Source organism: Camarhynchus parvulus, chromosome 4, assembly GCF_901933205.1.
Source record: "Camarhynchus parvulus chromosome 4, STF_HiC, whole genome shotgun sequence".
NCBI classification, from domain to species: Eukaryota; Metazoa; Chordata; class Aves; order Passeriformes; family Thraupidae; genus Camarhynchus; species Camarhynchus parvulus.
The window spans coordinates 62,466,537-62,484,532 of record NC_044574.1 but is presented as its reverse complement, the minus strand read 5'-3'; the positions used below and the strand labels follow the sequence as shown (position 1 = coordinate 62,484,532).

General features: G+C 41.2%; 1 protein-coding gene across 16 annotated transcripts in view; it reads left to right on the top strand.

The window, feature by feature from the left end:
- CAMK2D (calcium/calmodulin dependent protein kinase II delta) overlaps nucleotides 1-17,996 on the top strand; it is a 126,836-nt gene that overhangs the window by 104,471 nt on the left and 4,369 nt on the right. For 7 of the 16 annotated variants that reach the window (XM_030946973.1, XM_030946971.1, XM_030946972.1 and 4 more), the window contains 5 exons: nucleotides 1,089-1,130; nucleotides 3,635-3,683; nucleotides 14,248-14,323; nucleotides 14,918-15,012; nucleotides 15,981-16,209. In XM_030946973.1, the coding sequence (XP_030802833.1) occupies nucleotides 1,089-1,130; nucleotides 3,635-3,683; nucleotides 14,248-14,323; nucleotides 14,918-15,012; nucleotides 15,981-16,209 (491 nt within the window). Of the gene's footprint in view, nucleotides 1-1,088; nucleotides 1,131-3,634; nucleotides 3,684-14,247; nucleotides 14,324-14,917; nucleotides 15,013-15,980; nucleotides 16,214-17,996 lie in introns of those variants that run through there. The other 9 variants (XM_030946983.1, XM_030946984.1, XM_030946985.1 and 6 more) reach the window with 3 other exon arrangements.

Genomic DNA, 17,996 nt, shown 5'->3' with positions numbered 1-17,996 from the left:
ACTTTGCAAGACATCTCTGGGATCAAGAGGCATCTAGAGCTAAACATTTTGCTTGTTTCTCTTCCATTTAAATCAGCAGGAGACATTATTCATTAATAAGCTCTGATAAGGGCATATTCCAAATCCAAGTGATGTTCCTGGATGTTTACTGCAGTCTGGCTTTTATTAATAGCCCTATTCCTAAGGCACCTGTGTATCACGGGGCTCACCAGTGTAAATGCCAGTGCCAATGTACATCATGTTGTGACTTGTTGTTTCCCATGCACATATAAAACTTTGAAAATGGAGTAATTCACACACATTTGGAAGCATTTTTTCTCTGCAATTTTTTTGAGCAGCTGGCATTGAGGCATACAGTAAGTTCTTCCTAAGGCCGAGTCATCAGGTTGCATGCAGGAGTTTATGGCAGTCTGTTCCCAGACAGAGCAGCGCCCAATGGCCCATGCTGAAAGCATGCCGGCTGCCATTTCAAAGATGACTGAACCTTTTTTAAAAAAAGCTAAAGCATTTGGGGGTAAATTACACCTTTAAATGGCACAAAGATCTCTCACACTTGGTTTTATGCAGCTCTGCCAAGGCAGGAGTTGAGAGCAATCCACACAGGATTGCAGGAGTTGAGAGCAATCCATGATAATGTCTAGGGGTAGTCATCCTTAATCCTTATCAATTCCACTGTATTTCAGTTAGATCACTTCATGCTAATACAAGCAAACATGATTAAAGAGAAGTTATTAAGGCTTAAAGATTTGTGGCAGGTTCAGACAGGAAAGCCCGCACAGAGCATTTGGCCTGCTCTCATCTCGAAGAGCCTCTGCAGGTCCCCAGAGCTTCAAAGCCCTGCACACCCCAGTCCTGAATAAGGTCTCTGCATGCTGCTGCATTAGGTGAGATGGCCTTTTTTGCTGGCTTGCTGTTGAGGAAATCTGTGTTAGAGACATCCAGTTTCACCCCCTGGCGACAGTTAACATTTGTTTTAACTCTTGTCAGTGTTCAGCATTTGTGAGCTGGCTCTTCTTGCACTCCCTCACACCAATGAAAATGTATTTACCAATGGGAACTCTTTCTCTCTTTATTTTGTTCTTGCTCAGGAGCCCCAAACTACAGTAATCCACAACCCTGATGGAAATAAGGTATTCAGAAAGAATCAACTCCATCTTGCTTTTCCACACCACACATTCCATCCACTATTCCTCAGCGCAGTAGGGCCATTCCAAGAATTTGTGAAGGAAAATCTCATTCCTGCATTTGTACACCCAGTGTCTCTCAAGCCTGTTTTCATCCATGTCCATCTGCTGCGTGTGTCCTGCTGCTTCTGAGCTCCTGAAGCTCTTGGGGGAGTCGGTAGCAATGGGCAGAGCTCAGTGCCCTGTGCAGCCCAGCCCGAGGAGCAGGGGGTCTCTCTCATTTCAGCAAAAGATGCTGCAGTCTAAGGGAAACCTAAGAGTGCTGTTCTCAGAGTGTGGTGAGATGATCCCGGCGAGTTTTACGTGCAGTCGTCACTCAGACAAAGATGTCATTTCCGTTTATTCCATCTGCTGTTTCTCAGCATGCTTATACTCTGTGTTGTGACGTGTCTTTGCACAGGACTTTGGTTTTCTTCCATAACATCACTGGGCAGTTTCCAAAAAAATTTCACATTTCAAGTGACAAAGAGGTCTTTTGATTTTTACGTGTTTTCTTCGTTCTCTTTTCTTTTTCTCATGTATTGTGATGTTTGCTTCTGGCAGCTGATCCCTAAAATGTGTTTTGTTTTGTTTTTTTCATGCATGGACTTGAAAAGGGCCAGGAAATACCATCATTTACATTAACACATGTTCCTAGGTTTCCTGAAAAGAATTGATGCTTCAACAAAAATTTCACTGTTTGCAGTGCTGATTTAATTCACATCCCATTTATCTAGTCTTAACTCCCTGTGGTTATTTCATAAGAGAAGGAGTGGATCTGAGTGATGACATAACGCATGCAGCCATTCCTCAAGCATGGAAGTGCTGATGGTGTGTGTTGTGCTTGTGTGTCCCAATCCTTTATGTCCCCTTCATCTGTCCAACACAGAACTTGTGTTTTCATGTTACTACTCTTTGAGCTCCCCAAGTTGAAACTCATAGGCCACCAGCAGCCTGTGTTGGAACAGCAGGCTGATCTTTATCACTGAAGTCCACTGAAGCCCAGAAAACCCAGATAAAATGTTGGCATGACTACATCTACTTGATTTTATTACATTATCTCGACAACTGAGATACTCAATGTCCCAAAAGGTCACAGCAAACAAACAAACCCCTTAATGTGGAGAGTTCCTCCTAAATTTATCTGAAAGACTGATTCTTGTAGTATGGCAACTGAAGTGGATGCTTCAGTGTTACATCTGCCCTGTGAGCTTTGCATGGTGTTTACAACTCATATTTGTGTGAGGTTTTTGTTCACTTGTAAGTACCTTTTCTAATATTTGAAGTGCTAGAGCATGATACGTCCGTGTAGAGTGGAATGTCTAACACAGCCAGGGCAGGGGCAGCATGGTGGCTCATTCAGTTTTGTTTGTGTGTGACTTAATTCCTCTGGTTTGACTTATCAATGCACATTTGGGTTTGGAAGATCTGAGTAATGCATTAGCCCTCTTGAACATTCCTTTGGCTCAGCCTTGTGAGGACACAGTAAATGAAGGGCACTGGCAAATTTACCTTTCATGATGTAATGGTAAATCCTTGAAAGAATTAAATACAATACCAGTCCTGTCTTCTGTGTCAGACAAAAACAGATCAGTTAATCTTTTTTGTTATTGAGCTGCAAAAAAAAAAATTTACTTTTCAGGAGAGTACAGAGATAAAAAACCCATCTAGCTTAAAACTTTCCAGCTCTCTGCAGCTGTTAGATTTGACAGTGCCCTGTTGAATTTGCCCATTATATTTCATGTTTCTGGTAATTAAGGGAAGACTGAGATACAATATCCTTGCCTTTTTAAGTGTGATGGCTTAAGAATAAACTGTCTGATAGATGAGTCATTCCTCTGCATGACTGGTTGGTTGAAGAATACTGCTACAAAGATGCCTTAGTTTGTCAAAGTTCTTAACATACTTTCACCAATTCTTTGTCTCCTTAAAAAAATCACAAAAACCAATATAAAAATGAGATAATCTGATCCAATATGCTTCAGATCACTGTCGTTTGAATATACCTTGCATAAGTCACACGAGCAGGAAATTGGTTGTAAATTGTAGCTTGTGGAAGCCTGCGTATTTGGAAGGTGGAATTGGAATGGAATGACTTATTTTGCACAGTTGGTTTAATCACTAAGCTTAAAATGGCAAGCACTCCTACTTGGCTGAGGTAATTCATACATTTCAGATGGACTTTGTAGAGTTGGATGTTAAAGAAAAAAGCTTTCCTGTACATTCCTGTGAAGTAAAAGCATCAGAGTGCAGGAATTGTGTTTTTGTTCCCTCCTGTGGAGAATGGCAATGTTTGACATCCATTTCAGGTGGAAATGTCTCAATAAGTGTGTGACCGTTTGTTTGTGAATGACATCCCACCCTGCTTCAAGGCTTTGCATGATTCCTGTAACTAATCCTGTCATTTTCCTAGGCACGCAAGTAAGGCTTGCCTTGTTTTGTACATTTGACTCATATTTACTTCTCAACAGGAATCTACAGAGAGTTCCAACACGACCATCGAAGATGAGGATGTGAAAGGTATGATTTTATGCTGGAAATGTTTGGAGAAGCAGTAACATGAGTTTTGTGGTTGTATTTCAGTAGGCCATTAAACACAGGAACCCCTAATGAATTTTAGGAGAGAATAGTGTTTTTCCTTCTTTAGAAGAAATTACTTTAGATGTGTTTGAGACTTAACTGTAACTTTTCAGTTCCCAAAACACCATTTCCCATGATGTTTTGGGATTAAGAGTATAAAGTTACTGCTTTTTGACTAAGATATTAGTTCCAGTAATAATAGAAGTAGATTATAAATGTCTAAGTCAGTGCTTTGTAACTTTTACTTAGTTTATGTTTAGTATGCCATTTGTGTTTTGGGTTTGGTTTTGGTTTTGACTTTTTTTTTCATGTTGCCATTTTTATTTTTATTCTGTTCAGATGCCAGTGTATTTTTTGGTTTCCTTTTGTTCTGTCCATACACTTATTTTAATCTTCTTTTTTTCTTTAAAAAACTGACATCAAAACTTTTTTATAAACTTGGTTTTGTAGCTTCACAGATAATATTTGTTTCCATTTTTCCCTGCTCTAAACATTATGCTGTGATGTTACACATACCTATTTTAATAGCATTGTGTTTTAAAATGCAAAGAGTTTGAAAAGGGTTTGTCTTTGATTCACAAAATAGGTTGGCTTTTGACCTCAAAAACAGTGGTGTATGTACGGATGAAATGTGGACCAGAGGTGATAGTAAGATAGGGAGAATGGATGCAACAAAGTGGTGGTTGTTTGAGTTACTGTGAAAGTAGAGAACAATTATAGGAATCTGTAGCTGATGCATTGGAAAACACAGTGTAATTTACCTTTAATCATAATGCTTTGTATTTCTTTCTTCAAACTATTTGATGTAGTTTAACAACTAAGCTTATGAAATGAATAATTTAATTATAGGGCCTCTGTGTGATGATGTAATGTAGTGTTACTACAGCAGGGTTTTTAGAAGATTCTGTGTGAAGCTTACCACACAGAATTGTACCTCAGGGGGTACAATTATACAAAAACACAACAATGAAAATAATTTGCCTAATTCTTTTATATGATTCTGCAGTATCATGCAGTTGGATGGCCACAATATATGGTATTCCCAAACCAGAAAAGGGGATCTTGCAGTAAGCACAGGTCTGAGGAACAAGATCCTGTTTGTGTCTTTCCCTGCAGTGTACAAGGATTTAATTTTCTGTTTATTTAAGGGACAAATATAATCTCCCTCTTATTAATTGTTCATGAACTTGTGTGTTTTTCACTTCTTAGCATTCCTCTCACACTTCCCATCTTTCCTCTGGAGACTGTTGTTCATAGTTTTTTATTATAAATTAAAGCTAACAGTGCCCCCAGGGTCTAATTTGTAGAATGATTCAGGGAATAGGCAGTCCTGCATCCCTGACACCTCTTACAAGCTCAAGCTTCCTGCTCTAGCAAGGCACTTAGGAAAGATTACTCCCCCCCCACAGCAAGACTGAGTCCTGAATGTATGTTTTGTAGGAGAACAGTGAGAAAGAAAGCTGTTCTCTTGTCAGCAACAGCTACTAGAGATAAAATACTGATAGGAACAAATGGATTGCAGAGGAAGGACAGAGAATTCTCCAGGTCCTTACATGTATGCTCAAGATGGCTCAGCATGTTTGTCACCACGTTCAGATCCAGAAGGAATGCTTTGCACCTTAGATGATAAAGAATGTTTAAGACCTTTTTGCTTTTCATTGCAGCATGGAGTAGGGCATGGGAAGAGGCTCTGTCCTTCCTGGGAAGGAGCAGGGGGCTGTGGCTGTAACTGAGCAGCAGTATTAGTGTGTGTTTTATGGCATTGCAGTGTGATCCACGGCTCCCAGGGAATGGCTCTGCAGAGGCTGTGTGTGTTATTCCTGTTCCCAGTATCCCAGTGCTGTACAGACAGAGCCAGGGCCCCTTGCTTTGCTGCAAACATCCAGCTCTGCACCAGGGGCTTTGTTCTTTGGGGTTGATTTGCCTCTCTGCAGAGATGTGGCTCCCATGGGTCTGTTGTGGGGTACAGCATCCCCAGTGCGCTGTGGGAGCCGGTGCATGTGCATGTCCGTGCCAAGTGTTATGGATGTTAGGCTTCATTAAGACAGGGAGCAATTAAAAATGTCTTACATCACCTATCATTAATGTATCCTCAGGATCAAATTCTCCTCCTGTCTGTCAGGGGTGCACAGAGCATTCTCCTCTCGAGTCAGGATCTCATCCTGTTTTCACTTTTGAACTTGAAGACAGTAAAATCAGGCTTACTTTTCTTTTTTTTTTACTGGAAATCTTAGTGTCTGTAACTTTGCCTTGTTTACATATACACTTACCCCTTCCAGGACTGGAACATATTTCTTTTAGTAGAAACACTGCTTGCCAAACAACAGTGAGCTTTCATAATTCAAGCAATAAGTTAATTATATCATTTGAGTCTGACATGGCTTGAAGCTGTAGTTCAGGTTCCTTGCTAAGATAAATTTCTGACATTAACCATCGATCATGGGCTTATCTACATGACAGTGATCCCTCCTGAATATGACAGGACAAGACAGGAAGAACATGCTGAGAACTGGACTGTAGGCAATGCCTTCTTCTGGGATTGCTTGTGGGATTTCTTCTTCCTGTAGTAATGAGACTGGAACTATTGGGCAGCATCTCTGTAATATGGGTTTGATTTTTCAAGTGATGCTATAGAATAGCACCATTATTTTTGTCCACAGATTTTCAGAAAGGTGAGTTGTTACATGGACAGGACGTGTGAATTTCTCATGGTGTCTTTTTGCGCCCAGAGACAAATTAACAAAAGCATTAGTAAGAATCATGCTTGGCAATGGGGAATTGCTGAGCTGTAAGGCACTTAGAGATTTGACAAATTGTGATTTACCTGTGCTGCTTAATACATCTGGAAGGTATATTGTCTCAAAATATTTAATGTATTGGTAATTAATTGTATACCTGTTGGCCTAATTTGATTTAACGGTAGAAAGAAAGCAGTTTAAACTATTTCTTTTGGAATATACATTCCTTAAAAATCATTCAAATTTCTAAGAACAATTTTTCTAAAGCTCTTTCAAAGCCCATTGTGTCTGAGTACCAGATACAGGGGTAAATCTGCGCTGGCATCTGAACAGAATCACTCACACCTACAACCTTTACAACTGTTCTTTGGTACCCACACTGCTCCTGAAAATACATCATTAACATTGTTTGTGTGCTCAAAGATTTTCTAAGTTCTTGCTGCTTCTAATTAAATTATCATTATTTTTCTTTTGGCCTTCTTTTTTTCTTCCTTCACGTGTCCTTGACCCTCACACAGCTTTCACAAAGGAGGAGGACATGGAGAGGTTGAGTTCTACCCACCACTCCTCCTCTTCCATTGCTTCTTCATCCCACTGGTCACCACCCTTGCCGTGCCCCAGAGGCCGCTCCTGCTGCCAGTGCCTGCTGAGGAGTCTGATCACACTCTACCTCTTCATCTTTGTTTGTTCATATGTTGTGTTTCTTTCCATCAATTCAGCGGGCAAGTCCATCAGAAATGCAAACTCAGAGAGTCAATCGCTTGAGTCTGAGCTCTCCCACTCCACTCCTTCCTCTGTACTATGTAAGTTGAGAGACTCATCTGTCAGATGATCTCCTCTGTCTCTCCTCTTCCCTCCCCACCATCTGACAGAAGCTCAAAAAAGGTCAATTGCTGTGATCTACCTGATCTAGGAATGACCTGTGCTTAGCCTTTACAAAAGTAAAATTTTTTAGTTATTTTTTTCTTGTAATTAAATGTAAAAATATTTTCATCAGCCGTAACATCAGGATAAATATATCTGCATTTCAGACAGCTGTATCTTGCAGGAGTAATCTTTGCAGTAGTTTTCAACTTAGGGAGAGAGATTTGCCTCACCTCTTGCTTGGATCCTGGATAGGGCCTCAGCATTAATTACCTGTTGCATTTATTATATCAAGTTCCTTTCTTGAGCATCCCCACTGATAAATCAGCCTGGAAGCTGCTGTGGCAGGTGTTAACTTGCAGCATTGATAGGACAAGCGGGAAATGTCCTTCTCTGCTCAGGAGGAGATCTCTGATGATCAATGACCAACTGACGGTAAAGGAAATCTCCAGTGTTAAAATATGAGAGGGGAAAGGCACTCTATTGGTAGAATACCAACCAACAGCCCTGGGTAGGGCATTTCTTGTTTGTAAATGAACTCAGAAATTCTTCAGAAATTCCTTGGAGGGGCGAGACCTTGTAACTTGAAACAGGGAATGACTTCCTGGGAATGAGGGTTCTGCTTGCCAGGTTCTGATCCTGCAGCCAGCGTGTGTCAGGATAGTTGCACTGGTGGTAAGAACAGGAATTTGCACAGATAAAAGTGAGATCCAGGCAGGCCCTTGGGAACATGGGCTGTGTGTTATTGGCCTGAACCTTATTTTAAACATGAGCAGAATTTTTGGTGGGGTCAGCTAGTGGAGGTGGGAGGAGCCAGTCCCAGAGGGAATGGGGTGTCTCTGGTCGCAGCTGTTGCCAGGTAATGCCAAAAGCACAGCTTCATTCTGCGGGAGCAGTGGGATAGGCTCTGTCAATGTATGGGTGAGTGCAGATCAAACTAGAAGTACAAACACTGCCAACACAAACAGCCCAGCGCCAGGGAAAAGAGAGGAATTAATAGGAGTTCTGGGCTGTGTAACACAGGGGGTTGGCAGGTCAGTAACACGTGCCATAAGGCTTTGTTCCATCCACGGCGCATACCCACACAATGCCCTTTATGTGCCCAGCATTTCCAGATCTGAGTGCTGGCAGCCTCACATGTCCAGTTCCTCTGAACTAGTTGAGTGATTAGGCAGGAACACAGTTTAAATGAAAATAAACACAGCAGCAAAGCTTGTTAATGTCTCACTCATCAAGACTTGAGACACCATTTCTGGAGACAGCAGCCAGATTCCACGAAGTTGTTGGGAAATTGTAGTGCAGTGTCTTGTAAGTGCAGTGACCATGATGCAGCTTTGATCCGAGACTGTAGGTGATTTATCATTAAAAAATAAACATTTGCCAACATTTGCTATGCTGTATCAATATTAGTGTAATTTTTTAGTGCAATCACATAAAGAGAGAGCATCTTTAGACGTAATTGATTCCATACAAATAAAAATATACTATGTATGGCATGTGATAAGTTGCTTAATTTTAATTGAAATAGACACATGAATTTTGTTGGATCTGTTTTGTCAGTACAGGGTGGAAAAGCTCTGGGATAATTTTTCACATATTTGCCTACATAGCTAAAGAATTGAAATTTTTTTATTTTTTTAAGGCAGTAGCAGGCTTACCAGTTTTCAGATAGGTGAGAGATACCAAATAACACTGATGAAATTATACAGATCATCCATCCATTTCATAATTGGATGAATCAGAGCGAGTCTTTGGAATTGGCATGCTCTAGGAAAAAGATGCACATGTGAGATGACAGCTCAGATGTTTTAGTCCCTATCAAACTTTAAGGTTCAGTGTGGGCTAAGAGATAAATGCTGGCGTTCTGTACGCTGAATCTTGATACACTTCTTAAATGAGACGTTCCCTGGAGCATGCCTTGTCATCTGATGGTCTAGGTGGTTTTATGTAGATCTGAGACCCAGTCAGTAGTTCATTTTCTTTTCAGAAATTACTTAGTTGGCATATTTGTGGCAGAAATTGTAAGAAAAGTTATCAGCAGAGAATTTTCAAATATTGGTGTCATGAGAGTCATTTGTAGGAACATTGTGTGATGTTCAGCAGTCCATGCTGTAAAGCTGTATGAGATCTGGTACATCCACACAACCAGAACTTGTTATACAACACAGGGTAAAATTTCTAGTATCTTCCTCTTTCTTTTCAGACTTTGGTTATTTCCAGAGCATAGAAATAATTTGACTGGCTGTGTGCTTTCCATCTAACTGGTGTTTGTTGGGACAATGTTCAGATGGGAAGTGAGGCCAGGTTCTCCCTGCTGTACTATTCCATTTTAGCAGACCACTGTCACCTCAATACCAACTGTCCTGCTTTAAAACAACAGCACAATGGGGAGGATTGGGCCCCCTGGATTTAACCCTCCTCCACAGTGTAGATATCTGTGTTTGAGCTGGTTGTCTAGACTCCCTTTAGCCAATGCAAATAGGTCAGATGAGTCACACTTGTCTTAAAAATCTATTTTAGGATATGATGAATTCTGCCCTGAAAGTGCTGATTTCTCTCCCTTGACTGTTAGGGAGGGGAGTTGAGAGAACAAACTCACTTGTCTGTACTTATATGTGTCCAAAATGCTGTAAGATTAATCCAATCTGAGGTGTACAGAGATACATAGTTAAGAGTACCCAGTTGAAAAGTTTTAAGGGTTTTTGCCTTGAGAAACAACATGTGAGCAAGTCAGAAGCAAAATCATTTTAATCATCTCCAAGTGCATGTGCAAATGTGGAACAAGGTTACCTTGTTCTTCTGGAAAGGTGCTTCTCTGCTTAGGCATTGCAGTTACAGTGGTGACACAGGCAGGCATCTGAAGGGTTGATGGCAGGAGAAAGGTGTTTCAATATATGCCTGAAGCATAAAGTGGTTTAAATTATTGTTTTCACTGAAGTCACTTTTGAAAAAAATGATGGGTAATATGGTGGCCGGTGAGTTACAAGGGCTCTTCTCTTGTGTGTCAAAAAACGTGAGGTTTTAGCTACAGATATTTCTGAAGGCTTCACTTTCACATATCTACAGCTCATTTTTATACTGCACATTCTCTCTGCTATCAAAATACCAAAATATCTGTCATTTCTGTGTGATTCTTGTAGGTTGAGTTTATAAATATTTCTTGGGGCTACAGGAAGGGAAGAAAAGCCAGAGTTCCCTGCTGGAAAATGGCAGGTTTTGCTGCTATTTTATCCTTTTTTTTTTTCCTGTGATATTTGATTTCAGTACCTGGGGAACTGCTCCTTGTAGGTTGAAAGTATTGATAGTGTTAGATGCTTTTTGCTTAAATGGTGTTTCTCCTCATTTTATGTTGTTTAAATCTTAGTGTTAATGGTGGTCTTTAATTTAGAAAGATTATCCCTCACCCTGTAGCTGAGCAAGGAAAAAAGGCAGTGCAATATAGCTAGAGATTAATGACTCATTTAAAGTTAACATATGTGCTGCAACAATGCTGAAGAAAACATTTTAGCCAGTGATGGGAAATGTTCTTGTTTGTTCTTTTTCTTATTATTTGGTCTTTTTATAGCTCTTCTTCATAATATTTTTGTTTCAACTGCCTTTGTCTTAGTCATATGCCTACTCACTTGCCAAAGCAGGGGGTTTATTTTTTTAGCTGCAAAACCCCTATTAATTACCTTAACTCCTTCACCCAATGGGGGAAAAGGTGTTGTAAGGTACATGTCCATGGTCTTTTCTGCATTGTATTTACTTGACCCATATTCTGAGCAAAGAATGTCAAAGCCGCCATCTTCTCCCCACAGGCTTGCTAGGTCTGCAGTCTGTTTCCTTCTGGTTTTCAGGAAAATGGCTCAGCACCTTTGACTTGTCAACAGTGTTCTTCCCTCACACCTCAGTTGTTTGAAAGACACCAGGTGTATTTTTGTTCAGTTATCCTTTGTGTACAGAGTACATGTTTTATGCTGTGGAAAGCCATTGTCATATTCTAAAAAACTATAGATGGGTCAGGGTTTACTTTTTGAACTGACTTTGACCACACTCTGTGGAAAAAGTAGCTGAACCAGTTTTACCAGAATCTCATTACAGTTGTCAGTTTTGTTTAGGAAGTTTAGTTGCTGTAGTTTTATTTAGGGAGTCCTGACTGCACATCAAATGAAAAGTATAATAGCATGAAATTGCCACTGTACATCAAACAGCATAATTGTCCTAGAATTCAATACAAGCCAAGTTTACTATTGGGTAAAAAAATAAATAATGAAAAAGTCAAATGCAAATGGTGATTGCAAGTGACAGTTATCTGGCAGATGGGAACTGGCCAGATGCCTCTTCCCTAATGCCTTGTGTTGTCCTTGTACAGTTTGGAGTGTGTATTTAGATGGAAAAAAAAAAACTGGAGTGATCGAAGAGCGCATGTTATGTGGAGTCCATCAAACTCAGAATGAAAATTGGATAATTTTCTTACCACTCTAAGAACTGCCAATTATTTGTGTTGGATGCTGTCTACAGTAGCAGGACACTGTTCCTACCAATACCATTTCACCGTAGTTTATGTCCAGTGCCCTCCCTATTTCGTCCTCTGCACTAAGGGAAGGTGCAGGGATTTGACTGGATGCTCATGGCCACCAAGTCACAGCTGTATTTTCCTTCTGCTGCTTTCCAGTCTCCTTCCCATTCTCTACTTGTTATATTTCAGTTTTCCCATCTTTTTTCTTTTCCTTACTCCTTCCAGGTTAAACTTCTGTTTCAATGACAATGAAGCAGTAATACTTTTGGTCTCTGTAGTCTGGCTCCCCATACCCCCACAAATACCCACATGAGAAGGCATAGAAGCTAAAAACAATGAGGAGAAGGTTTGTGCAAAATCACAGTGGCTCCTGAGTATTTGAATTAGTCTTTGATGTCTGCTGTTATTTCACACTGCCTTGTTCTTGTACTGAGTAAGGGCTAGGAAGGAGGCAGAGAATTTTGCACGATAGGATAAATCAATTCTGTAGCTACTCTCTCTGAATTGTGCTTCACCTCTCCCTTTGGCTCACTGCCAGTGAAACTGCATAGCAGATCACTAAATAGGAAGAAATGTAATTTTCTAATATGTGTGTAATTGTGTGTCACTGAAAGGTGAGAGTAGCATAGTGACGTTCATAGTTTTATGTAATGCTTGTAATTTTGTAGAAAAATTGAGGACTGAGTTGAAAGGCAGATGATTTGGCAACATCTTCCTGTTCCTGACAAGTCTGCACTGGGAACTGTGAAGCCTTTCCACAAGTGCTGACACCAGTCTGGAGTTGGATGGTGATTGATTTGAGGCAGTGATAAGTGCTGTAATCTCCTTTGCTGGCTTTGCTGGCTTCTGGAGCTTCCTGATGGATGTGTTTGACATCCCGTGGATATGTCTGCAGACACAGCTCTCCTCAGTGTTAGTACAGCCCAGGCAAACTTTGCTGGAACCCCATTAGGTAGTGTAAGGTGGCTTCTGTCAGAAAGCTTCATAAAAACATAGGTTCCACTGCAATTTCATTTTGGAGCTAAAACCAGGAAAACCAGCAATTTGGCAGCACAATTCAATTTCTTCCTTCTGGGGTTGAATGAATATATCTTATATTTTGTGTATCTCAACATCAAAGGTACTGTGGTAAAACTCAGCAGAGGCATGACTGATGTTAGTGAAAAGGGGAATATTGCCAACTGTCTTGAGCCAAGTGATGATAAATTACATGTCCATGTGGTTTTGTGCCTCTTGTGTGTGGGAACTACAGTACCATTGCAGGCATATTAATTGCTTATATCGTTATCCACTAACACGAGCTCATGATTATGTAGCAACTGATCGGAGAGTTTTACCTCATTTCCCACTGTCTAATTTAATGGTCTGTAATTTCCTTGTCTCTGATTGAGATGTGTTACTGCATTATTTAATCAAATCCTTTAGCTCAGCTATATGTATGTGAGATGCTGCATGCAGAACTGGTAATTTCCTCACTGCATGAGGTCTGCTTGTTCTGGATCTCTTTTTGCCAGCCTTCTGTAGGACTGCACCATTATTTCTGACTCAGCCATCCCACCACTTGGCTGGTGCTGCCAATGCCATGCAGTGTCCACACAGTCTGCCCCATGTTGTTTAAACCAGTGATGATGGAGGCGTTGCTGCTCTCTTCATTAAAAGTCTTTGTTCTTTCCACAATCCTTGTGAAAAATAAGGCAGTTCATACTTGAAATGCTCTTAGCCACAGTGCTAACAGTCGAGAGCTGCTCACAAAAAGCCTTGGTAGACCTTTACATCCGCTTTTTTCACCATCACATTTTTCCTTGCTGGTTTCTTTTTGGTCCTTTTCACCTGAATGCTTTAGGTGTGCACTAAGGAGAAGGTTAACACCACAGTGCCAATTTTGAGCACAGCATTAGAAAGGTAATTGCTCTGTGTGCTCCCCAGCATTTTCTTTTCAAGAAGAATGTGATCTCTCTCTGCGCTTTCAGTTTTAACATTCCAGACATGTTTTTGTTAATGGTCAAATCCATGTGTGGGAGTGCGCTGTACAACTGTTGCTTGCAAACAGAGCTACTACAGCCAGACTGGCCGTAAAGCAGTAATCAGCTTCCTGGAGTTTGAAGGCTAGAGTTGGGCTTGGTTTGTTTTGCTTTTTAAACAGCAGATCCTCCAGTGAAGGAAAGATAATTAGAAGTGTGATAGGGAAGTGGATTGATCTTGACGTGTGTTTAATTTCCTTGTGGATACAGGAGTGCACTGAAGGCAAATCAGTGTAAAGCAACAATGTAACATCATGTCCTTTGGTCGTAGAAAGGAGGAGAGATGGCTGTTGTGGCAGCTGGGGAGTGACAGAATCCCTGTCAGCTGTCACCTTTCACTTTGCCTTCCCCTGTAAGATTGGGTTTGTGTCTCTCCCCAGCTCGTAAGCAGGAGATTATCAAGGTGACCGAGCAGTTGATTGAAGCCATCAACAACGGGGACTTCGAAGCTTACACGTAAGCTCCTCCTTTGGAGGGGGTGAGGCCAGCTGGGGTATTTGACGCTGTCTGTGTAAATATGCATGTTTATGTGTGAGTACCTGTGCTTGGAGTTAGGTACTGTTGAAATGCCTTCCTAGATGCCCCCATGAAACATAAGATATGTGCATGGCTGCTTTTCCCTGGCTTCATACATCACCAGTTTCAGAAGAGCTGCTAGTATAACTCCAGTGTAGTCAGAAGAAAATATTTAAATCTGGCTTTCAACATGATGTGAGGCGTAAAAAATATCCCTTGCATTGCACAGCCACGGTTTTCATTGTCACAAGTAAAAATTCCTGCCTGTAATAACACTGACTTGTGGGTCTTTTTTTGGTCAAAACATGATTTATGTGAAATGTGGTCCGCTCCAAGTAAGCTGCCAAATTTTCTAATTGAGCTGAAACCAGAACTCCATGCCTGCTCCTAATATTAAGTTCTGTTCTTTTCCAGTGTGATGGCATGAGTAGGTGAAATGTTTGATGGGCATGAAAGAAGCAGTTAAAAATGATCTCTCCAAAGCAGTGATCCCTAACTACGTGTGCTCATTGCAGAATTTCCTCTTTTCCGTAGAAAAATCTGTGATCCTGGCCTTACGTCTTTTGAACCTGAAGCTTTGGGTAATCTGGTAGAAGGGATGGACTTCCACCGGTTTTACTTCGAAAATGGTAAATATTCCATTTTCATTTCTGAGTCTTCATCTGTTCCTTGTGACTGTGTGTCTCTCATCTAATGAGCTTTTTGGTCTGGGAGTTAGTTAATTGGCTTGGGCAGGGGAAGGGAGTATTATTTTTTTCAGAGCTCTGCTATAGGTGTTTTTCAGTCTGCTTCTGCTGCGCTCATTCACACATCACAGGGCACCTCAGAGGGCAGAGGAGAGTTTCAGGTATTTGGAACTAAAAAGTCAAGAATGAGTTAAGAGTTGAATTACTTTAACTGAAAATATTGGGTACAAATGTCATTAGACGTAATAGGGAAACTGAAATGTTGGGAAACTCCAGGTGGTGCCCTCCACTTTATTTAGTCCATATATGTGCATGTGTGACGGTGTTTGCAGGGGTCTTAGGATGAGGGAAGAGACGAGAATGTTGACTCCATGTTTCAGAAGGCTTCATTTATTATTTTATTATATGTATTATATTAAAACTATACTAAAAGAATAGAAGAAAGGATTTCATCAGAAGGCTAGCTAAGAATAGAAAAGGAATGATAACAAACACAGTCCGAACAGCTGGACTGTGATTGGCCATTCATTAGAAACAACCACATGAGACTAATCACAGATCCATCTGTTGCATTCCACAGCAGCAGATAATCATTGTTTTCACTTTGTTTCTGAGGCCTGTCAGCTTCCTAGGAGAAAAAATCCTAAGGAAAGGATTTTTCATAAAATGTGTCTGTGACATGCATGGATTAAACATATTTACTTATTAAGTAGTGTATAATAAGTGATTGTGCTCATTCTACGAAGTATTTTAGTTGTAAGTGTGATTATCACAAAACCCTAGCTATGATTTTCTATCTGCTAAGCCTGAGATGTTTGTGTGTAAAACAGGTTGGCATGAGTTCTTTTGGCTTACCCAGAGCAAATGTGATTTCTCCTGTGTGTACCCCCGTGTGTGCGTGTGTGTGGTAGCTCTGTCCAAAAGCAACAAGCCGATCCACACGATCATCCTGAACCCCCACGTGCACCTGGTGGGCGAGGACGCGGCGTGCATCGCCTACATCCGCCTGACGCAGTACATGGACGGCAGCGGCATGCCCAAGACCATGCAGTCCGAGGAGACACGCGTGTGGCACCGGCGCGACGGCAAGTGGCAGAACGTGCACTTCCACCGCTCGGGCTCGCCCACCGTGCCCATCAAGTAAGGAACTGCCCCAGCACCAGCTCACTCCTCCTAGGCACACCACGTAGTCCAATAGCTGCTTTGGGCCTTAAAAACTGCGAGCCATCCTCTGGTAGTGTCATTTTTTGTGGTTGTTTATTATGTGTTATACCCACTGCTGTGTGTAGTGTTGGTGACAAGATTTCTAAAATAATGCACTTTTTTGGTTGTTGTTTTCTACTCTGATGCCCACCGATCCAACTTGGTCCCTGAACTGACAGCTTGAAGAGCAGCAAAGTGTTTTAAAGTAGAGAAAGCTTGATAGAAGTCATGCAAAACAGGATTAGAAAACCTAGTATACAATTGCTGGAAAACCTGGGAAAACAAAAAGCAGTAGGATATATGGAGCTGTCAGAGCTAACCAGAAAGGTTCAAGTAAAATGCATAACTATTACGAAAAACTGAAGTTTGACTAATATTTAGTGTGATTTCCAGCCACCTCTACTTTCCCAGGCCTAGGTATGTTCACTGCAAGTTGGGTTTGAGCCAGTTTACACATTTACCTTGTAAATTGAGCCATCCCAGTCCCTCTCACGTTCTTATCTCTTTCCCCGCACTCTCTGTGCCTAACTGCTGAGTATTCCTTGTTGGGCAGTTCTGACATCCCCATGGGACAGCCTCTCATCTCTCCCATCAGCATTTCTCTCTACTGTTCATCCAGACCCTGCCACACCCTCAGAGTCAGGCAGTGACCGAGTTTCTTGACCGAGCCACATTGTCATGAGGGTTAATGACAGCACACTCAGGGTTGCAGTAACAAAATAAAGAGTCACAGCTTGCTCAAGAGGTTCTGCTCAGGCCTTTGGCTTCTCTACTTCTTCAGCAGTCTCTGCTAATAAGCCCAAAACTCAGTGACTGGTGGTTTCCCAAATAGGCAGCCCGGTCCAGGCCTGGCTTTGCTCAGTTGTGAGCCCTCTGTGTAGGATACAATTCCATTTGCGTCAGGTGTCTTAATGTGGAGAGTGGCTGGATTTCCTGGCATGGATGGTGAGGGCTTAGATTTCATCTTTTGAACCATCATGTCTCATATTTTACTCCTTGCAGCATTGTTCTCCTATATGAAATAATACTTGATGAAGTAAAAAATAAGGTAGAATGAAGTGTTAAACTTCCATGGTGATGATTTTGTATTATTTTCTTATTTAGAAAAAAGAAATTTTATTAGTTAGTGATAACTTTTTATTTCAAAATATGAAGCCAGTGGGAACAGGAGCCAAATGTTTGTTTCTACATTCCAGCTGCACTGCCGGTGTTTCACCAGATAGTATTCAAAGAGCAGTTACTCTTCCTTGAAATGCAGTTTTAGGTAAATCTTTTGAGGTCTTCAAAAGGAGTGTTTGTCAAGGGATCTGAGCTGGGTGTGTGTAGAATCAGAAAGCCCAAGTGAAGCAGGTTCACCTAGCATACTGCACCCTGAACAGTCAGTGTTTACAGGACAGTGACATTAAATGGACTAGAGAATCATTTAATCTTTTCCTCTGATTTTTTTTCCACCTTTGTCTTTTTTGGGGGGTACTATAGGATGTCCTTTGCATCTGCTTGTGCTCCCTAATAAAGATACGGATTTCTGTGACTGCCAAGAGTGGAAGGAGAAGAAAAATCACCATGGAGTAATTTTTTTGCAGCTGCAGAGTGGTTTCTGTATTGGTGAATCTTTTGAGCCAATGGGGTCAGACAGACAAGATTTCAGGATTGCAAGGGGTGTCCAAGCTTAAGGGGTCACAGAGGAGCCTTAGAACCAGACTGAGGCTTAAGCAGAGATTCCT